This window comes from Seriola dumerili, unplaced genomic scaffold (genome assembly GCF_002260705.1).
Source record: "Seriola dumerili isolate Sdu_G_001 unplaced genomic scaffold, Sdu_1.0 BDQW01000017.1, whole genome shotgun sequence".
Lineage (NCBI taxonomy): Eukaryota > Metazoa > Chordata > Actinopteri > Carangiformes > Carangidae > Seriola > Seriola dumerili.
The window spans coordinates 10,313,762-10,335,952 of NW_019174272.1; the positions used below are offsets into that span (position 1 = coordinate 10,313,762).

General features: G+C 40.1%; 4 protein-coding genes across 4 annotated transcripts; 3 read left to right on the forward strand and 1 right to left on the reverse strand.

Annotated features, from left to right (window-relative positions):
* Positions 1–47: 47 nt before the first annotated feature.
* anapc7 (anaphase promoting complex subunit 7) lies at positions 48–6,015 on the reverse strand. Its single transcript, XM_022754835.1, has 11 exons — positions 5,833–6,015; positions 4,884–5,070; positions 4,346–4,465; positions 3,758–3,869; positions 2,839–2,992; positions 2,578–2,720; positions 2,261–2,378; positions 1,975–2,171; positions 1,654–1,878; positions 1,406–1,556; positions 48–1,265 (listed from the first exon to the last, which is right to left on the reverse strand). The coding sequence occupies exons 1-11, from the start codon at positions 5,931–5,933 to the stop codon at positions 1,076–1,078; spliced, it is 1,698 nt and encodes a 565-aa protein (XP_022610556.1). The 5' UTR covers positions 5,934–6,015; the 3' UTR covers positions 48–1,075.
* Positions 6,016–7,061: 1,046 nt separating this feature from the next.
* On the forward strand, positions 7,062–12,879 carry LOC111231561 (ubiquitin-conjugating enzyme E2 G1-like). Its single transcript, XM_022758710.1, has 6 exons — positions 7,062–7,206; positions 9,976–10,078; positions 10,179–10,276; positions 10,431–10,609; positions 10,732–10,839; positions 10,940–12,879. The coding sequence occupies exons 1-5, from the start codon at positions 7,164–7,166 to the stop codon at positions 10,816–10,818; spliced, it is 510 nt and encodes a 169-aa protein (XP_022614431.1). The 5' UTR covers positions 7,062–7,163; the 3' UTR covers positions 10,819–10,839; positions 10,940–12,879.
* An 891-nt stretch (positions 12,880–13,770) lies between these two features.
* On the forward strand, positions 13,771–14,456 carry fam216a (family with sequence similarity 216 member A). The gene is made up of 3 exons (XM_022752899.1): positions 13,771–13,903; positions 14,083–14,209; positions 14,284–14,456. The coding sequence occupies exons 1-3, from the start codon at positions 13,808–13,810 to the stop codon at positions 14,454–14,456; spliced, it is 396 nt and encodes a 131-aa protein (XP_022608620.1). The 5' UTR covers positions 13,771–13,807.
* Positions 14,457–15,341: 885 nt separating this feature from the next.
* On the forward strand, positions 15,342–21,652 carry rad9b (RAD9 checkpoint clamp component B). The gene is given in 12 exon segments (XM_022752914.1): positions 15,342–15,378; positions 15,689–15,759; positions 16,009–16,146; positions 16,375–16,489; positions 16,733–16,832; positions 17,350–17,456; positions 17,641–17,744; positions 18,663–18,727; positions 18,956–19,047; positions 20,673–20,704; positions 20,764–20,946; positions 21,515–21,652. Coding segments are annotated over 12 exon segments (1,179 nt in total). The 5' UTR covers positions 15,342–15,344.
* Positions 21,653–22,191: the final 539 nt, after the last annotated feature.

Consider the following 22,191-nt stretch of genomic DNA (forward strand, 5'->3'; position numbering starts at 1 on the left):
TGGTGTCATTTAAACAGTCTACCACAGGACGACGACATTCATGTCAAGTGAGTGTTTAATAGTTTTAATTTACATTTTAAAAATATGTACAAAATACTATAAACATTTGTCCTGAAATGGTTATGTAACACTTCTCAACTTAAAAATGAGCCAATCATTGAGTTATATTTTGATACAGAAAGGCAGACTCAAGAAACAACATAACACATGTACATGACACAAAACTAAAAAAAAAAAAAATTGTTACATTTTAAAAGAGCAGCAGATAAATGGTACGCGGCCACTTTATCACAGACCTGTTTACCTGCCAGAGACAAAGTTGTGATAATTTGATGTTAACACTTTGCTTCCTCTGTGGCAAACTTCCTCTGTGAGTGTCAGGCTCAAACAAAACACAAATTAAAAATCTCTGCCAGTCCCTTCTCCAACACACGCCATGGACAACCCCAGCTATTTGTGGCCTAAACAAAATTTCCCATCACACCAGTTGCCTGGAAACACTCCAAAGCGGGTTTTTATTGATACACTTTGTAGCAACTATATTCAGTTTGAAGTTGTACTTTAGTTGCATTACCCGGACCAGTGGTCCATTCATTCAGAGAAGCACTGACTGGCAGCAAAGATGAAACAAAGAAACAGCAAAAGTAGCATCAGAAATATTACTTCATTGTCACAAACACGTTACTACAGTGTGAGCAAGAAGTTACTGAACAACACATCTTGATTTACACTGGGCTTGAGTATCTGCTGGTTCTGTACTGAACAGCTCCACAGTGAAGTGGCTGATAAGACTCATTATAATGGGAAAACATCAGGTCAAAAATGGCTGGAGTTCTGCACTAAGCTGCACTGAAGTCCTCCTGCAGCTGTTCTGCAAACCAGGGCATCAGTCTCAGCTGCATCGTCGCTAAAGTTGGCATCGTCAGTCACTTGGTGTGACCCTTTGTGATCATGTGAGGTGTGCGGAGCAGTACGGCCCCTTCTTCTGTTTGACCACCCTGATGGCTGAATGCTTCCCACAGGCTGCAGCGTGTTAGAAGGTGGTACTGACCGAGAGTCCCTCAGCGTCCCGGGGTCACTGCATCCCAAACCACTGTTCCTGATCGGCCCACTGCGCGGCTTCACTGTCGCTGCCCTCCAGGTCTCCGTCCTCTCCGCTGCCCTCCATGTCGTCACCGTCCAGCTCCACCGTGGCGTCTGTTGGACTCTCCTCCTTCTCCATCTTCTGCATGCCTTCTAAAGACTTCTGGTCATTGGGATCCAGGCTTAGGAAGGAAAAGATAGAAACGCAGACTGAAAGTTAGAAAAAAATCTGATCTTTGGTCATAAAGTGGCCAAAAATACACTTTTAAAACAACATTTTCTCCAAGAAATATTAGAAGTAAAACTAAATGTCAGTTGTTACCTTAATGCTATGCTGTATTGATCCATGGCTTCTTGGTAATCATTGACAGCCACCAGAAAATCTCCCAGCATTCTGTGCAGGACACAATCACTCTGATTGGCCAGGGCATTCCGGAGAAGAGCAATCCCTTCTTCATATTTCTGTTCCCGACCTTCACAAACAAAAAAAAACACTTCATTTCCACCTCTACATTCAAATGAGTATAATGGTGGTGCAGATGTATCAGCAGATCTATGTGTTGTACGTACTCAGCAGTTCAGCCTTTTTGACCACAGCCTTGGTGTAGTCAGGCCTCTGGGCCAGTGCTTTGTCCAGCAGGGTCTTGGCTTTCTCCTGAGTCACAGGATCTTCCAGGCACACAGTGGCAAGGATGGTCAGAGTCTGTGCATTGGCCCCCAGAGTCTTATAGATGTTATTCGCCATCCCCATAGCCTCTCGAATCCCATTGGATGCCAAGTAACAGTCGATCAGACCTGGAAATGAGACAGTAACGTCAGTGCAAGCAGAACAGAAATGCACTGCTTGAAGGACATATTTGAGAAAAAAAACAAACAAACAAACAAGCATGCCTTCATAGCAGTCGAGTCGGCAGGGTGCCAAACGCATGGCCTCTCTGAAATGGATGATGGCTTCTTGAACACGACCCATGTTCCTCAATGCCGCCCCCTTCAGGAGGAGAGCCTGCACACTGTTGCTGTTCAGCTGGATGGCCTTGGCTCCCAGGTAGAGGGCTCTGGAGTAACGCTTGCTATAAAAGCTGTGACAGCTGAACGACAGACACGAATTCAAAGGATTACAAAAACTTAACAAGATGATAATATTTCACATAGCAGAATTTTTTCTATGAAGACTCACCCAGAGATCACCCAAGGTTCAGCATGCTGGTCTGAAATATTAAATAATCGTCCTCCCAACACCTCGACGTCCTCCAGGTGTCCCTCACGGGCCATCAGGTAGCCGTAAACATCCATCCCTGCAGGTGCAAGCAAAAGATATGTTACCGAGATAACAGAAAGTCCCATGTTTCCGTGTCTTGTTTAGGGGTCATTTAGACTAATGTATATCAGATGTAAACACTGACACTGACTGTCAATCAAAACGTGAAGGTAAAATAAGAATTCAACTGAATTAAACTTAATTTTCACAGTTTGTGCCTGATACTAGCAGCAGACCTTTGATGAGATATGGGTCCAGCATCTGGGCTTGTTCAAATTTGAGGATGGCGTTTTTGGTGTCCCCTGCCCTGAAGTAGACATCTGCCAGGCTCACCAGGAGGTCCACGTTGTCCCGCAGGAGAGACTTCTTCTCCAGAGAGCTGAGACAGGATGAGAGAGGGACAGAGACATACATCAAATTAATAGACTCTTGTGTTGAGAGGCACATTCAGTCACTTGGTATGAAAAATTTGTTGTATTAGTAATTAGTCTCCTCACCAAATGGTGTTGATGGCTCTTTGATTGTCCCCTGCATGTATGAAGGCATAAGCTTTGATCCAAACAGAGAGCCAGTCCAGGTTGGGGATACTCTGGATCACATCCATAGTCATGGATGCCACTTCAGCTCCTTTGACTGATAGAGAAAGAAGACCTGGGGGAAAAAAGCTAAATTTAATTTAGAGCACTTTTCACAAACAGATCTATAAAACAGTCCTGAAGTTTAATACACATCGAACTATAAATGGAGGAATCTCTGTCTGTAGTTTGATTGTCTTGACAACTGCTCATTCAAACAACTGCAGTGTCGACTTTGAAATTTTTTGGATGAGCGGTTCTCGAAAAGCTTCAAACGTTGCTTTTCTACATTTAACTCGACGTGAAGAAAAGGGTGCAACCAGAATATGAGGGACAGTGCAGCACCCAGACAATTTACAGCGCACACATGCCATGATCTTAAGAGAGGTAGAACTCTACCGCATCATATACTGTGTCGTGCATTGGACGTTTCACCTCTTCTGTTGTGTAACATTGCATTTACTTACTTTTCACTCGCAAACAAAGTCATTCGAACACATACTGTAGATCCAAGAACCACAATTTACAAATCTGAGGGCACAGACTATGAATCCAGGAGCACGGCTTATGAACTGAGCGCACAGATTTGTAAACCAAGAGCCAACACGTTTACACATGGATTTTCTTTTCCAACCAGCCCCAAGGGGGCTCTGTACCTCCTTACATTCATTCTGTCACGGGTCATTTTACATGCATAGACTTGACCAATGCAGCCCAAGCAATCAGCTGCTACCAACAGGCACATTCTGAACAGGTACTGCACTGGTACGACACATTTAAGAATCTAGACGTGTAAAGACAGCAGACAGACTTAAGTGTCTCAGCAGGTAACCATGCATACCAATGATTGCATCCAGGGCGAGGGGACACTGTCTGAGAACCTCTTTGTAGCTTGTCACAGCAGAACGCTCCTGACCGGCCTTCCTGTACAGGTTAGCTAACATCATGTTGATCTAAGACAAGAAAGAAGAAAAACATCAATTTTATCACTGGACTCTACACAAGCTACTGGACTAAAACTCTGCAGACGTAATGCAAAATGATAAATTATTGTTTTGCTTCATATTATGATCATGACGCTACTTCTAATTATTTGCCACAGTTTAGCAGCATTTATCAAAGAACAGCAGGAAAGTCTTCTATCACTTACTCTTACTGCCCTTGTGGCTTTTATTTTTACAACAATAAAATAGTAACTGATTACTGCTTCATTATTTTGACCTCAAAGCTTGTAGGTGCATCCATTCTTCAATAGATTGTTTGTTGCTATAAATTACCAGCAGTCGAATGCAGAGAAAGCTTTGTGTACATCAGTGCACATGGAGATAAAGACATGGCTACATGGCCTTACTCTGATGGTCTGTATTAAAAAAAGGCACATGAAGCATGAAAAAGGTCAATTACAATAACTATAATAGCAGCAGCCTACCTTTGGAGTCCTCTGTCTGGATGGAATCCCATCAAGCACTGCAATGGCATCTTTGTCCAGTTTCAAGATGGTGTAGCATTCAGCTATCTTGTACTTAACCTCAATTTCTGATGGCAAACTCTGAAAGATTCGGTGTAATTGTACATATTTCTATTAACATTCGCACTTCTTGACCAGTCAGTGGTATGGATTTTGTCAACAATGGCAGCACATGACATCTAAATGTGGAGACAAACTTGCAGCACAGAAGACATGTTGGAAGAGAAATGTCCTAACTTTTAAACCACACGTTTTATACTTTAATACACAGTAAATGATGGCCAGGGGAAAAGCAACCTGTCTCAAAATTTTTACATCAAAATTTTCTTGTTTCTTGTCCTTCAAGGGCCAAAATATTGTATAATGCTATTATCAAAACACCAAATGGAAACAAATATTTCTACAATAACTGCATCCTGCAGTCTGTGTGAATCTGCAAGGACACACACTGAGGTGCATCAATCTTAAGCAGAAAAATGCTAACTTTTATAAAACACACCTGTGCCTGGATGTTAGATGCTGCTCCACCAGTAGATGTACGAACTTTAGATGTTTTGCTCAGCACCTTCTTCTGTTGCAGTGCCATGCTGTATTTGCAGGCAGCATTACGATATTCCTTATCATGAAATATGGCATCAGCGTGGTAAACCAACAACTGGTACTTCTGGGCCGGTGAGAACAGCTCTCTAAAGTCAAAACGATACAAATAGTAAAGTTATCAAAATCAACGTAGAAAATTGTCTCTCAGTTGCACACATCATAATGTAACGTGTCAGAAATGCTAATAGCACATAGAATTTAATGGTCGTAGAGAAACAGAATATAAAAGAAACAGAATAGAAACAGCCTCATAAAAACATATAAAACCAGCCACATTAATGAAGCATATTCTCAATATAAACCATATTAGCAGCAGAGAGAGTGTCAATTGATCAAAACCACAGAAGTGTACAAAGTAATCCATGAAGTTTGTATAAAGACAAGGAGCATCCTGCTTCAGCTATCTCCTACGGATGTTGTGCTGCGCCGGAACAAAAACACTGACAGTAAAACCGTTACATAACCACTGGTTTTAAATCAATCACACTACAAAGCCGTCAAAAAGCAAATAATCACCGATATGTGTCATTTCCTCCTATGCGATATTCGCTGATCGGTTAAATTCACAATAATTCAAGCTGTCAGCTAATATCAGGTACCACTGAACAAGAGACTCGACATATGACTATTTCTTGGAAACGAACGTACACTTTGTCCGCTCAGTAATATAAACAAAAAATCTCACTAATGTCATTACATGGGCCGAGCATTTTGCAGGCATCTGTTCTGCTTTACGGTTACAATTATTAATGTTAGTTATTATTGACTGTCACAGACTGACAACAAAAATGCTGGTGTAGGAAATCACTCTTCAGGAAATAGACGGACCCCGCTCTGACATTACTTACGGATTGTTATTACTCATCGTCAGCAACAAACTGCTCAATATCCGGACATTGGAGTGGAGGCCAGCGGCAGCCATATCCCGTACATGATCTATTACATTCATTTTCAGTTGAGTTGAGGGCTTGCTTTAGGTTTCTGTCGGAAGTTAAAAGTTTGGGCTTGTAAACAGCTAAGGCTACCTAGCTTCTGATGTATTAAATATGGCGCCGAACACCCTTCCTTCCGCATAGTGCTGCCTTGAGGTGCACTTCACAACCTCGTACTTTCAACAACGATGCTCGTAAATACGACATCTTCGGAGAACCTGTGTGACTTTGGCTAACAATGTCGGTTTTTACTTAGTGTATTTTTATTTAATGAAGAATAAATCAAAAGTTATATTTCACGGACAAGAAAAAAACTTTTTATTCGCCTTCTCAAGGCTTCAAGGTAGGACGTTGAAACTCACATTTCCCGATAGTCTGGAAGCCATCTTCTATTGTTTGCTGCAGCAATATTTTTAATTAAGTAAATAAATGTGAAGCTAAAAAATTTGGCCAACAATTATCAAAGGAAAACACGCAACATTTTTTTTAAATAAAATTACTTCTTCAAACTTGCATTATCAAAACACATGCCATAAACACAATACTTAAAAAAAGAAAAAAGATTCGCAATTATCTCCTTTTTAAAAATTGGGTTTACTTTTTGACAATTTTATAAACTCATACAAGATGATTTGGGAAGAACTGGTTTACTCAAATCTATTTGTATGAGATAATAAAAACAGATAAGGTCATAAGGTCATCGTACAGACCAAACCACAATAAAACACCACAAACACAACAAACAGTGAACCAGTCAGAAGAAGAGAGAAGAGACAACAAAGCATTGATGTCAGATGATCCCTTTGCTGAGGCTTGAGACATACAGCACAGTACTGGGTGTCTCAGATGGAATCATAACCTTGTTGTCTGGGAACTAATGGCATTGAAATGTAGTTGATTACATATCACTCATAAATCAGGTCAGTGTTAAGGAGGCTGGACACAGTGTTTGCCTTTTTACTGCCTGTTGATTTCTCAAGAAACGTTTCCCTAAAGATACACGCACACACGCGCGCGCGCGCGCACACACACACACACACACACACACACACACACACACACACACACACACACAGGCGACTGCAGACGCGCATGCGCACAGCTAAAGCCAGCAGCTGAACCTTGTGTCAAAACACAGAGGGAAAGCAGCAGCAGGCAGTGCAACATCTCTTCTCGACTCCAGCTTTACCTATTTTTCGGGAAAGTATTTGTCGACACAAAGTGTTTTTCAATTACGTCCGCGTACCATGACCGAACAATCAGCATTACTTCTTCGAAAACAACTGGCAGGTAATATGAATACAGCATTGAAAGCCAATATTGTCTATATAATGGCCACCTACCTAGCAGCTAACGTTAGCTTTTTTTTAGCTACGCAAAGCTATGTTTACGCCATAGGAGTAAGCTCAGAAAGCTAACCAAGCAACATAATGGGTTCCTTTATCACTGCAGTCCAGTGTGTGGCTAAGCTGCTGTGATTAGCTAATCTCTGATGAGAAATAAAGATATATATATCTAGGTATACGTGGCTCTAATAAAATTATATCTGAACCATCAAATGAATTGCATCGCCAACCTTGCTAGCGGGCTAGCAAGTTCGACATTAGTTAGCTGACGGAACAAAGGAATAATCAATCCAGGGACTCATCTGCTCTGAAGACTTTAGCTTTGCTAATGATAGCAGCATAAAATCTGAGCCTTTCATAGACAAATATGCGACTATATCAGTAGTAACTGATTAAAATTACAAACTCACCGCCTAGCTATATAAGATAATATCTGGTGTTTGTGATGTCAAATCGGGCTCAGACTGTAACGCTGCTTAGTTGTAGCGGCTTTTCAGAATGCGCATCTCAGTGTTGAAGCCTTCAACATACAAACTCGTATTTTTTCTCCTGTTGCCTCATTTTGAGAATTTTCACTATTATTATTACTGGTGGTCGCAGTGGTGTGTCTTTTGTTTTTAATGCCAGACACATGGACCTGGACACTGAGATACCAATACCCTGTTTGGTCTGCAGCTCACTGACAGTCCGGTTCAGCGTCTGGATGCCTGTCTCCCGAGTCGGCTATATAAATGAATGGGCTATTTTATAAACAGATTTGTTTCTTTTTCTTTTTCTTTTTTTTTCTTAGAATATATCACAGTTTTTTGACGATACAAAAAAACAGCATGATTGTTGCTGGCACTCATTATAGCAGCTATTGCTAAATTCATTACAGTGTTTGACTCAGCACCTTCATATGGATGATGCGCATATATTCTGTTTTTAACTATGGTGGGGTTATACAATAATTAATTTTAGCAAGGAGACGGTGGTCTCTGAGAAAATAAGCTTAGTCATTTTTAATATAACAGCAAAAGTCAAATAAGGTAAGAAACTAATGCAGCCTACAAGATTAGGAAAACATATCTGACCTATATCACAATATTATGAGGGTCAACAGTCCAAACAACATATAAGTCTATAAAGATTACAGTCATATTTTAGCCCATATGTGCACAATAGTCAAACTGGTCTGCTTTGATAAAGTTAGACCTACTGTTTTAAGTTACTGTGGTTTGTAACCACTGAATGTGGACAGGATTCAGGGTTTTCCTAATAGTGCTGAAATGATAGCAACCCTCTAGCACTGTATCCACTGCTTTAAAAAATAGACAGGCCAATATCAATAATCTCTATGACTGATTAACATCTTGCACTGATTGTACAACATGCTAATGTTGGTCTTTTTGTGTGTGGGAATGTGAATCACTGTGGTTGAATCAATGCAGTTCTTCAGGTTGGTGATTCACTTCAACAGTAATTATTTTGGAAACCATGATTTGATTCAGTAAACATTAGCCAAACTTAATATGCACAGAATTAACTTGTCAGACTATTACTTATTCTTCTACAAAGTGACGAAGTGAGTTATCTTTTTAACATGTCATTTCACTAAATATTATGACATGATACAAAACACTAAAACTCAAACTCAATGCTTATCTATTCTTAAACACAGCTCAATGGTAAATCTCCTAAACAAAAGATATACTAGAGGATTGCTTCAAGCACATCAGTAAATAGTAATGCTGGAAATTGTTTTGAGGCACCTATTTTAAATACAGAAGATTTATGGTGGGCTGCTAGTCAGAAGCCCATATCAGTGGGGCTAATACAGCCCTTACTACTGATTCTACTTTCTGTCATTAATTTGCTGTGAACTCAACATTTCAAGAAGCTTCTCCACAGTAGAGTTTGTATCATCAGCAGTTAACAAGAAAGAAAAACATCCACTTCATATTTACCAATACCTCCATCATTATAGCTGTGCTGCGTTTTCATGATCCTCTGCTAGTGGTTACAGTGCAGGAGCTACTCTTTACTGGTGTTGTGTGGTTGTGGCCTATTTTAAAATGAGATCAAATCCCAGTTGTGTGTTTACATTTCTTAACACACTCTTTGCCAAGCAAAGGAGTTTTGGTTCCAAAGCATTTTTCTGACATTCACCAAATCCAGGATCACTGTTAAAAATGTTTTTTTTTAACTCCCTCTGTAAACTGGCTGTAATGGAATATTGTGTGAGCTAATTTGTGAAATTCATTTGTTAATTTACCAATTGGCTTGGTAGATTATTAGCTGCCACCACTTCACTCACTGTCCTCCTTTTGTCTATGCTTGCCAAGAGAATGTGAACATAACAAGAAGCAACTTTGGATGTCGACTTCTCCCATACATACCCTGTAAACTCTTACCAAACTACTTACTTGGTCACACATGTAGATATGTCTACCATCATTCTATTTCATTTCCTGTTCATTGTATTAAAAAGAGTGGACAGCACTGTGGGACAGTGGTTTGCACTGTCGCCTGACAGTAAGAAGGTTCTGGGTCGAACCTGCCTGCCAGCGGGGGCCTCTCTGTGTGGAGGGTGTGATTGACTGGTGGTGTGTCCGGGGTGTAATCTGCCTCTCACCCAGTGCGACCAGTGCAACCCTCAAGGATAAGCAGGTCCAGCTAATGGATGGATCGATGAATGGATGTATTAAAAGACGCTGTATTCCTCTTTTGCCAGAGCTCAACAAGAATCCTGTGGAGGGCTTTTCAGCTGGTCTGATAGATGATGATGACATATACAAATGGGAAGTTGTGATCATAGGTCCACAAGATACCCTTTTGTAAGTGAGAAAATATATTGATATTATTTATTTAAATAACTCCTTTTAGTTATTTAATGTCATAATTTCTCATTTGCTCTGTTTCTTGTCTCAATTGCAGTGAAGGAGGGTTTTTCAAAGCATACCTAACCTTTCCCTATGATTATCCACTACGGCCTCCAAAGATGAAGTTCATCACTGAAATCTGGCACCCAAATGGTAAACACTTTCAGCTCACTCTTTGATGTTTGTTTACTTCAAATCTACATTGCGATCACTTTGTCTGGGCATGTAAATGGATCTTTCAACACTACTGTTGAAAACCATCTTCAAATTATGTTGGTTGTGAAATTCATGTTCCAATTCTTCACAGTTGCAAAGAACGGGGACGTTTGCATCTCAATTCTGCACGAGCCAGGAGAAGATAAGTTTGGTTATGAAAAGCCTGAGGAGCGCTGGCTCCCGATCCACACAGTAGAGACAATCATGATTAGTGTTATCTCCATGCTGGCAGACCCCAACAGTGATTCGCCAGCTAATGTGGATGCTGCGGTGAGTTACATTACTTATTCCATTCCCCTGACTCTAGAAATCCCTTTTTCATTCTTGTAATCTTGGCAGTTCAGGAAAAAGTGACGACGTGTCAGTAAAAAAGTCTGATGTTGCTCCCACAGAAAGAGTGGAGGGAGGATCCTAACGGTGAATTCAAGAGGAAGGTGGCTCGCTGTGTAAGAAAAAGTCAAGAGATGGCATTTGATTAGGAGTCAATTGTAAATTCCAGGGTAAGTAAATTGACTTGTTTCAGCTAAGACGCACATGTGAAACCTTGCTCTTGGAAGTAACAGTAATTAAGATGATTGTCTCTGTGTTTTGTTTTTTCAGTTAAAGGAAATGCCTTCAGAGGGAAAATTTCACTAAAAGGCTTTTGCACCCCTTGTTTTGCCAGTCAGAGGAACTGGTTGGCTTCAGCCACGTTTCTTTGAACGGTTGTCATTTTCCGCAAGATGAGCCAATTTGAGAACCCTACCAGCGAAATTAACCTGTTTCCTACCTGGAATTGTATATTTAATTTTATTTATTTTGAAAAATTAATGATGTAAGATATGTCACTACTGTAAATTAACTTGCTTTTTTATCTGCTGCTGAACAGTTTCTACTTTATACCAGGTTTCTTATGCAATTTAGTGGTCAAGATTGTGTAAAACAAAAGAAAGCCCGTTATCATTAGGTCATCACTCGTCCTCCCTGCTGCACACTTACCACCAGATTAATGTCGGCCCAGCAAACCTCTGTCAATAGATGCGATTATTTTCAACACTGTCATTAAATCACTGTTGCCTTTCGTTGGCTTCACTTCCTCACAGTTTGCTTGTTGTTTAGAGGGACAGGTTGAGAACTTTTAAAGAACTTTCTTAGTCTATTTTTCTGAGAAACAGCCTCCTGTTAGCGTTTTCTTCTTATGCTAGTGTATGTCTGAGAGGTATAAAACCATGACTCTCAAACCTGCATGATCCACTCAAACAGCTCTGTTATCTGTCATTGCCAGCCGTGGATGTTTAAATGGAATGGCTTACTCAGTGATTTTAGAGTTACTGTTTTCTAACATAATGACTTGCACAAGCGTAGCTAATGCTAAGAGAAGGTTCGTGCCAACTTCTCAGGATCAAACTTTATTAGGGTCTCGATCAGCAATCAGTAAGATAAACCTCAAATATTCCTGACCCTTTCCTTTAACATGTGGTCCTCATCGTCAGTGAAGATGTCTATTGATTATCACTTAAGTCTAATGTCTTTTCACAACGTTATTATAAATCATGGACAACCAAAAAAAAAAAGTCTGTGAAAACAACCTAAGCTGTGATTATTCCACGTGTACTGGTTAACTGGCATCTGAGCTTACCTCAATTTAAAAGGAGAACAAATTTGACGAGGTTTATGGTTGTCTGAGTTGTTAATCTATTAACATGGGCATATTTTAGGGGCTCCATCGTAGAATTAGGCTAGCTGTTCTTACCTTCTTTGTTGTGGCACCTTTGGCTTTTGATCAATGTGTGGGTAAATGATGATTTTTGTAAGTCACATTCACTCGTGGGTTTAGACTGAGGACTCTGGGTAGATTGTTGAGTAACATCTTGAGTTCTGATTGGTGCATTCTTAGATAATATTTATCACCTTTACTATCACTGAATTTGGGCTATAACTCTTGATAGAGACTTGAATAAGATAACTCACCACTTAGTAAAGTATAAATAAGTGTTGTGATGGGGATTGAACACAATAGGTTTTATTTTTAAAGAATTTACACAATCGTGTTGGGTGGAGTCTGGAAACCATTGGCTTTTGTTCACTTTCATTGATGGTGTTGCTGACTATTAAGCCATGAAGACATCTATTTTGAATTATGTTATACATGATTGATCTGTGACTGACATTGAGGAAAAAAAGCTAACCATCTTTTGGCGCATGCAATCAGGTTTGAAGGAGTTGGGTATGTTTAAATAGGATACCATTGTTAGTACATTCTGGGTGAATGTGATGTGTACAGTTAGTAGATTTCTGTAGACTTGATGATCACATAACTGCTGTTGACATTACCTTTTTAAGTCAGAATTTTCTAACCTACCATGACCTCCTCTGACCGGTGTTCACTGTATTTGCACAGATTCGGTGCGTTTGAAATGTCATTAAGCAATACGCTCTGAAAATGGTGTGTCCAGGTAATCCACCCTAACGCCATTATTTGTTTTGGGATTTTTTTTTTTTTCATTTTGTGTCAATGCAATGTATATTGGACATGATGCTCAATAAAGTGTGTAAACAGAGTGGCTTGTAATTTTGTTTGTGTTTTACATTTTAGATGAGAACACGCTCAGGGTTCAAGTATATTAGACCTCTACTCTGTAATTGGAGCCCTGGGAATGGAGTCAGATTTCAGTGCTGGCTTCATTTCTCACTAATAGGCTCTGCTGGCTGCAACATGCTGAACTGATAAAGGCACTAGCAACCTCTCTGACATACCGACAGGAAATATTGTGATTTTACGTAACAATGAGAAAGCGGGTTACATTTGTCGAGCACCTGAAAAAAGAAAACCTGTTAAAAAATGGAAGTGGTCACATCTTAATGAGGTAAGAACAACCTGAGAACTAATGGATGTAATCGGTGGATTTATTTATTCATTTTCCAAATGGTGAAATTCTTGATTTTTAGGTCTGTAGAGTCTAACAAGAGATGCACAGATGGTGAGTCAAATGTTCTTTTAAATGACTAGAAGTATGAATAAACCTGTTGTTTTCATTCTTGAATTACATAAGTGGTTGATTTGAATGTGAACACATCAACAACTGCAAGTGTTTTTCTCTTTGATGACTGAACTAAACCTGTTCTCACTATAATGGCCTTTTCATGTCATTTCCAGTGTTGAAATTAGTATTCTCATCTTTAACTTCAGTGAACTTCAATCAAATGTGCATGGAAAAAGTACAACAATTTCTTCTGAAATGTGGAGAATAAGTGTAAAGTAGCATAAAATAAAAATGCTCAAGTAAAGGTTAAATACCCTAAACACTACTTATATATATATATATTTAACAACAAGTTCAGTAATGTGTGCTGTGATACACTGGAATTAAATCATTTCCAATAAAGAGAGTTATCGCAGATTATCTAAATTGTAAGAAATGAGATGTCGTATGTTGCGTGTTGCCTTTGGCAGGCCTTGAGTGTTTACCTGGTCAGCAGGTGAGGAAGATGTGCAGAGGAACACACATAAATGTGTCTGCAGGCAGCCAGCACATGAAGACAATACACATCCCCAAATCTATGATGTCTGCACCCTTCTTACAGGTAACCACATGAAGCTGGAACAGATGCTCAAGTTAGTTTTCTTTGTTATTTTTAATGTGAAAGGCTTTAAGATGGTTGGAATGAGATCATTGTGATTATGATAGTTATATTTCTCATATGTAACAAGGTTATTGTCGTTCTGCCATGTACAATCACATCAGTTCTTGTCTCTACCTCAGCACCCCGCTCTTACAGCTGGACAGAGACGCTACCTTTGCAGCATAGCAAATGTCTACAGTACAGAGCACATGAGGCGACAGATGAAGCAGCACTATCTCAATGTGCTGCACACATGTGTCCAATCAGGTGTGTATCTCAATGTCTCAAACATTAACTTTGACCTCCACTATCTGTCTCATATTGTGTTTTGTGTCTCCCAGGTCAGAATCCCGCCTGCAGAAGGAGGTATGGGGATCATCAACTGAGAGAAAATCGCATGTTCACAAAGGATGCTGGGAAGGATGTGGAGGCAAGGGCAAAGCCTCAAGGGCAGAGGAAAGGCAGCAGCACAGCGACTTCTGATGTCATCCTTCCTAAAATAGTCAACAGATGACAAGATATGATAGCAAAGGGTTTTACTGTTATGAAGGCTTCAGTGACCTCAGAGAGAGTGTTTATGTCTATCTTTGTATTAATACGTGTTTTGTTGCAGTTTTTCAAATCTGACTTTTAATGCCTCTAACCAGGAACAGCTTGCAGTCAGTTTTACACACACATACACATATTAGAAGCACTACTGCATTTACAGTTCTAGTTCTGTTTGTTGGGTGTGTAGTTGTCAAGAAACGTTCTTGTATCTTTAATTATGTTATTATCCAAGATATAATAATAAATATTGGATTGGAATATTGGATATTCTGTTGTCCCTGAGTCCTGTGAGCCAGAATTTACAGAATTCTTTTATATATGAATATTTTATGAATATTGTACTTTTATTTGAGCTTCATCAAATATCATATATTTTACCACTTGTTACAGAATATGAATCTTTTCATTTGAGGAGGGCTAGTTAGAATCAAAATTTATTTGTTTATTTGTTTCTTTTAATTTATAACTGACAATGTAACATAACGGTCCTGAATGATATCCTTTCCAAAATTTATTTTATTATTTTATTTTTATTAGCTTTACATGGTCATTGATTATTTTAATAACTTAGTCATATTCTTTTTAGTGTGACTCTTAACATTTGTCCAGATCCTAAATAAAAAATAGCTTTTGGCAAACTGGTGCATTGACAGCAATGGTCACCGTTCCTGTTGACTAAAACAACAAATAAAAAGCATTTCTGAAGTGAATAAAATGGTAAAATTTTACATGTGGCCGTGGAGGAGCCTCCTCAAACCAAATTAACCCTCATGTTGGCAAATAAGCATGCAGCAGATTTAAGATTAGCATCTGTCTACTCCAGTGAGTTCCCTGAGGTGAACCATCAGCAAATATGAAGTGTGTCCTCGAAGGAAATGGTGTAAAAGGTAGTACTAGAGAAGACTGTCAAAATATAAACAAGTTAAATTGTTGTAACGAAAATGTTAATCTAAAATTAACCGATATTTAAGCCTTAGCTCACAGGAATTTCTGTAAAAACATTTATTAGATAAAAGACAGCGCTAGCTTTGCGAATGTAGCTTCTAGCTAGCTATGCTAGCTAAATAGTTGCCATTTAACTTTAACTCTTTTGTTAGTTTATTGACTTTATTAACAATACAGTAATGTTTTATAATAACACGTAAACATTAGTATGTGGCTAGCCTTGAACTCTGGTGGCGCCTTGTTGTGTTGCAGTATTTGGAAAGGCGATTCAGGCGCTGTCCCGGGTTGGAGAGGAGCTTTGGTTGGATCCCACTGTGAAAGGGGTGAGCAGCACCAACTGTTACTGATAGTAAAACACCCTAGTGGGATTATTATCACATAATCACTCTAACCAGGGAAGTAGCCATGAATTCTGTCTCTTTTGGAGCAATAATGTTATCACTTGTCACTTATCACTTCAATATACTGTATGTTATTATACACAGGCTTTTATTTGTTGTGTCCCTGTCAGCACCTTTGTCTCTCTGTTAATAGCATCAGCCAGCTGTCTAAACTGAACCTCTGCCTTACAGCTGGCTCTGAGATCTGTGAACTCTGCTCATTCTGCATATACCTGCTTCCTTTTCTCGCCACTGTTCTTCGACCACTACAGCCTGGGATCAGGATCAGAGCAAGGCAGTGAAACCATCAAATGCAAACTGATCATGAGGGTATATGTGGCATATTAGTTCTTCATTTTGTACAGAGCTCAAAGTGACATCACAGCTCACTGCACAAATACTAGTGTATATGAGGATATAGGAGACAGTAGTGGAATAAAACCAGATGAACTAAGGCACAAAAAATGAAAAGATATGTTTCTACTGTAAAGTGTCTGTTATTACTTTGTTAAAACAGTGATGACGATCCTGTCTAAAATATAAGTATTTGTTTTTAAGTATGTGCTACCACTTTTCCGGTGTTTGACTTCCATTGAGCGTAATGTGGAACGATGTCAGATATCAATCAGCACACCCAGTGACCGGGTCATAATCCAGTTTTTCTGCAGACATGGTAGGTAACATTGTGTTTTGTACCATGAAATTGCTGTGAGTAAAAGGAAAGAATCATGATTTCTGGAAAGCTGTTTGCTTGAAAAGCTTGAAAAGCTGTAGAACTGTTGAACCTTTTCCTGTAAATGTTGAGTTTTCTTTGACCAGAATGACCTCTGTGAACACTCCGCTGCAGACGCTGTATTGCATATTGTCAACACTTGGTGGCAGTGTGTCGCAAATATCCTCTCTGCTTTTGTGACAGGCATCACCAAGACCCACAACCTTCATTTCCATGAAAGTGAGCCTCTGCAGGCAGTGTTTGCCTCACACCTTTGTCCCAATGTACTGAAGGCACCTGCCAGGTTAGCACCTCAGTATTCTGTTATCAAGTGAGAACCTGCTCGTTCTTTTAACTCAAACTCAACGGCACATCCCAGTGATTTATTAAGATCCTTCTGATTTAATAGGATCCTTTTTACACAAACAAAATCTTAGTTCTCTTAAGACTTAAATGCGTCTTTAACCTCTTCTTTTCATGATAAGTGGATTTACTGTGAATTTAATAGGGAATGTGATGGTTGCCATATACCTTGTTAGCTCAGTGTAATCCAGTCTATGGAGAGAGACAATAGGTGTTCACAGTGTTTTATACTCTCAGCTGACTCTGGCCAGTCCTCTGAAACACACATACACCTTCAGTTCAGTGCAGTTCAGTTTAATCAACCAGACTGACGAGGACATAAACATTAATACCTCAAGTGTATAGTCTTGGACAAACCGTCATCCATCAGTAGCACAGCGTTAAAGTAAAGCTCTCTGCTCATTGCTTGGTTTGATTCTGAGCAGGGTTTGCATTTGTTTTGCTCTCTGCCTCTGCAGGCTCCTTAGTGATATGGTGATGCATTTCCCAGTGTCCCAGGAGGAAATCACTCTGTCCGTGACTCCTCTGAGAGTCAGTCTGAGAAATTACTATGAGGGGGGAAATGGTGAGATAACACATACACTGTGATTTAGCTAAGGCCCAGGACAATACTGTGTTGCACCAGCTTTGAGATTGACAATTTACAACCTGATAATGCAAACACTGCATATTTGATTCTTCACCCACATTAAAACAAACAGTGAAAATGTTGTGCAGATACTATTTGACTGGATGTACTTCTGTCACAGATCACATGAAGATGAACACCGAGATGTCCTTACACCCAGACGAGTTTGACTACTTTCAGGTCGGAGTGGACTCGGACATAACCTTCTGTCTGAAGGAACTGAGGGTATGGGGGTTATTTTTGTAGGCTCCCTTTATCATGTCACATGAGAATATTATGTGTGTGTATCCCTGTGTGTGTGTGTGTGTGTGTGTGTGACTGGCTCACTAGGAGGATTTCACTTCAACAGGTCATATTTCTGGTCCTGTAGTCTGGATACTCAAGTGTCCTAAGGCCTCTGTACGCGGCTCTCTGTATTGCTTTCATGTGAACTTTCCCCTCGGCCCTGTGACTCATCTTAATAGCCAAGATACTGTGACTGTAGTGACGCATGTTAAACTACTACACAGGAAAAGTAATTGAGATTATGAGTTCCAGAAATTATAGGCCACACATTACTCATGAAATGTGTAATTTTTAAATAGGCATGTGTTTTTATTTAAGGGTTGTTTCAACTTAAGTCAGTCTTTAACTATTAATGTTTTGAGTAACAGTGACAGCATTAGAGAAATATAATGTCATTTCCAGAGTAGCGTGCTCGGTAATCCAAAGTGGTTTGTTGACGGTGTCTGCTGTCTTCTGTCTCAGCTCAGAAAAGAAAGCAAAAAGGACTTGGTTGGCCATTTGGAAATTTGGATAAACAGTCTTTGTGTTAGTCCAGTTAATGAGACTTGACCTGCATTAACACCTGAAACTCTTGTCCCTAATATCCTGGAATGTTTCTTGGACACCCCGCTGTGAGGCTCCTCATTAGCCAGCCCAGGAGTCTTATTCGTGTCGGTTTTGGAAAATCGGGTTTGGGTAGATTAGAAACAAGGCTTTGAGTTTTAGTTGGCCTCAATTTACTCAAGCTTTGATGTTTTCCGTTTTAGCCTGATTATTGCAAACATGCCACAACACTGCTCTTAGAGTTATCAGCTAGTAAGACGTTACAGTCATGACATGGATCCACACAAACATGTCTCTGCTGTTCTGTTTTCCCAGGGTTTTCTGTCCTTTGCAGAGTCACATTGTCTCTCAGTGTCGGTCCACTTTGGTGCTGCGGGAAAGTAAGTGTCTTTGCCAGACAACCTCAAAACACAGTAAACAATATTTCCTGTGGCTGATCAGTCTGATTGTAATTACCAGCCCTTTTACCGAGTGACCGGTTGTGCTGAGATTTTCTATTTTCCGATAAAACAGTGAAAGATATTTGTGATTTTAACAAGAGACGGTGGAGTTGTTAGGTTTCTGTTACTGTCAGATATCTATCAGTGTATTATTGATGTCCTTTGCAGGCCTGTGTGTTTCCTCATGGAGGACATGGTCCTGGAGGCCACCGTGGTGCTGGCTACTCTGATGGACTCTGAAAACAGGGACCCCACTCTGCGTACAGGGACCCCGGTCCCCAGTACACCCAGGTAACAAACACTACATGGTGTCTAGCCACACTGCTTTTAATCCTGGGATCTGTGATACCCTCGGCATGATGGTGCAGATAAGGGTAAGATTTATTTTCTTGTCATTTGGACCAGGCAGTGTACTCATCACAGCTGAAGTGTTTGTAGGCCCAGTTTCAATTGAATCTTCCCACAGAGGCTCTACCTGAGCTTCTCTGCTGGCTGCAGTCACGGTGGTTTGCCCTCGCTGGCTGTTTTTAGCTTCCTAAGAGTGCATAGTGTTACAGCAGCCAGCCTTGTGTCTGTAACAGAGATAAATAGGCCAAGCTCAGGACATGCGGGGTTAGGTTAGAAGCCTATCGGTGTGACGTGCTTTAATCCCCTCATCTCCGCTATGCTAGCCTGTTAGTCTGTTCTGTCACTGTGTTACTGTCCTGCTCTGCTAACTGTAACTCACACTCTGTTGTACTGCGTTTTGGGCTCTGGCCGATCTTGTCACATCAGTCCCAGTTGTACTGTTGAACATCTGGGTCACTTGTGCTTCGGTTTGCTTGTGTGCTCTGTTGGGAGTCTGCGGAGACCTGACCTGATGAGCAGGAAGTTTGTCAGTGCTCCTGTCCCCACTGCTCAGGAATCCAACAACCTGCACCCCTTAACTTTTAGTTGCAGTTTTGCCATGAATCATTCAGGCTGTTTCTGAACATATACAGTGTATTTTTGTTATTCATGACACACTCATGCTTTCTGCCTCAGGGCCTTTTAAAGTACAAACCATGAAGCCTGAGAGCATTAGAAACCAGCAACTCTATTCTCCTTCCTGCCGTGTTCCTCTTTATACTTCTGGTCTGGCTGCTCTTCTCAGGGTGATAACATGTCGTGTGGTTACATGCATGGGGTTGTTTTTGTTGTTTGCTCATACTGCGTCACAGACCACTTTCAGTATCAGCTGATATAGAGAACACGTCCTGTTCGAGAATGTCTTTATGAAGATTATTATTCATAATCTTCTTGATATTACCATGAAATCTGAAAAGCAACACTAAAGTTGGTAATAATGTTCATCCTAGTTTTTCTGTTTGACAGTTTTATTATCAAAAAATTAACTACAACTTTACTACTACTAGTACTACTTTATATATATTTATATTATGTATAATATATTTATATAAATAACTGTCTTTATGTTGAGTTCTGGAAAAAAACAAAACACAGTGTTATCATTGAGGACAACACAGACACAAGGTCAAAAATATATTTAAAATTTCACCTGAAACAGCAAGTTTTCCAAAAAAGCAGCCCACTTTTTTAGCCTTATGGTTATTAGTGTTGTGTGGGATTTCCTCTCTAGTCTTTGTCTAACTCTTCTCTTTTTGCTGCCTCTTATTTTCCATTACCACCATCTCCATCAGACATGACAGTATATCCAGCTCCACATCAGGCTCAGTTATAATCCACTTGCTTAGGAGTCACATGCTGTGACCTCAGTGTTGTCTGCACAGGAAGAGAATTGTTATTTTGCTGCTATAGATCGTGGCGTTGCGCACCACAATTACCTTGCGCAGTGTTATGTCTAATTTTACCCGCTCAGGAACTGATCACTAGCTCTGGTTGATAGAATCATGAACACCTCGCTGCAGAGAGATGAGTGTGTTGCACCTGCTCCCAGGTGTGCAGATGCCGCTTCTCTGCCTGTGGTTTCATATGAGGCAGACAGTGATAAGCCACAGGATGTTCCTGATGTGATGGAGCTGATCGCATCCAGCCAGGGCAGCCCTATAATCCACCCACCTGCGCTGATGCAGCTCCTGTCTCAGGCTGACCACTCTGGCGGACTCGGTGTACCTGAAGAGGCCTGTGCCAGTACCACCTCAACTCCTGCCTCCACCACGGTAACAAGAGCTACCTGTTGGTTTTTCATTTTCACTGCAAACTCCTTGTGACCTTTATTTGTTCCCCGAGGCTTGAATGCTCCACAGTCTTGACAGGTTGGGTGGCATTGTGAAGTGCCAAAGTGCTCAAAGTGTTCTACTTGAACCTCTACTGGGAAGTTTGCCCACAGTGCCATAATGCCTCACCATATGAGGTATGACCGAAGAAGACAGGCAAGGTGACGCTGGATGTGAGAGATGGGACGTCTGTGTTCTGTCTCAATATAATGAATTGAACTGTTTTGTTGGTGTCACAGCCACAGCTCAAACTATTATTTTTTCTTGTTTCCTATCGTACAACTTTTCTGGCTGACAGCTGCTATCGTCCTCTGCTGAAAGTTTTGTTCTGGCAATCTTATTTATTTTTACCCTATCAAGAGATGAATACCATCGTCTCAGACCAGTTTCAAGTGACCTAATGCAGCCCTCATATTTTGGATTTAATTAAGAAAACTTTATTTTGAATTCAGCAAAATAATAATATGTCGTTTTAAGGGTACACTAACATGTGGTCTGTTTATCCCTGTAGATCTGCTCCCTCCTGTTCAGGGCCTTGTCCTCAGAGCAGGACGTTGATGGCTGTGACGCCATGTTGCCTGTTCTGGCATGTTTCAGTGACACAGAGGAGGATATGGAAGTCGAATACCCAAGAAGCCCTTCACTCTGAGAACAGAGCTACCACTTGGTTCTCATCTTCATGTTTTGTGCTGCTGCCAAAAGTAGACCACAGCATTTGATGGCAATCAGGACGATTTATGATCTGAATTCATATATATTTAATATAGTTCGCATTTTAAGTTGATTTTAAGCTTTTTATTTATCGCTAAAATGTTGCTTTGCTTGTTTAAACTGTTTTCAAAGTGATAAGTTTCCTCACAGAGTTCAGTTTTAATTCAAGAGAATGTATTTACAATGATTATTCATCAAAGAATATATCAATCAACATGTTCCTGCAATTTCAGTGTAAAATATATTTATCTCAAATGAGGGAAAAAGATTGTTTGGTCTACTCTGTGAAAACATTGCCTCTACCTGTTAAATACAATTTAATTTATGTAGCTCCAGGTTATAATATGCATTATATCTCGTGCATCTCACGGCATGTTAAAGAGTAATAATATTGTATAATATTACAGAGGGAGGTTGGGTAAAGTTGAGGGGAGAGAAACGAGGGAGGGAAAGAGAGAGACCAGGAACAGCTGTATA

Bases quoted from the DNA above. Each gene is read 5' to 3' on its own strand.
- LOC111231561 (XM_022758710.1), top strand. From the start codon at position 7,164: ATGACCGAACAATCAGCATTACTTCTTCGAAAACAACTGGCAG. The intron at 7,207-9,975 runs GTAATATGAATA...CTCTTTTGCCAG, and splicing joins TCTTCGAAAACAACTGGCAG to AGCTCAACAAGAATCCTGTG. The intron at 10,610-10,731 runs GTGAGTTACATT...TTGCTCCCACAG, and splicing joins CAGCTAATGTGGATGCTGCG to AAAGAGTGGAGGGAGGATCC.
- fam216a (XM_022752899.1), top strand. From the start codon at position 13,808: ATGTGCAGAGGAACACACATAAATGTGTCTGCAGGCAGCCAGCACATG. The intron at 13,904-14,082 runs GTAACCACATGA...TCTCTACCTCAG, and splicing joins TGTCTGCACCCTTCTTACAG to CACCCCGCTCTTACAGCTGG. The intron at 14,210-14,283 runs GTGTGTATCTCA...TGTGTCTCCCAG, and splicing joins GCACACATGTGTCCAATCAG to GTCAGAATCCCGCCTGCAGA.
- anapc7 (XM_022754835.1), bottom strand. From the start codon at position 5,933: ATGAATGTAATAGATCATGTACGGGATATGGCTGCCGCTGGCCTCCAC. The intron at 2,993-3,757 runs GTATGCATGGTT...TTTTTCCCCCAG, and splicing joins CGCCCTGGATGCAATCATTG to GTCTTCTTTCTCTATCAGTC. The intron at 1,266-1,405 runs GTAACAACTGAC...TTCCTTCCTAAG, and splicing joins CAATACAGCATAGCATTAAG to CCTGGATCCCAATGACCAGA.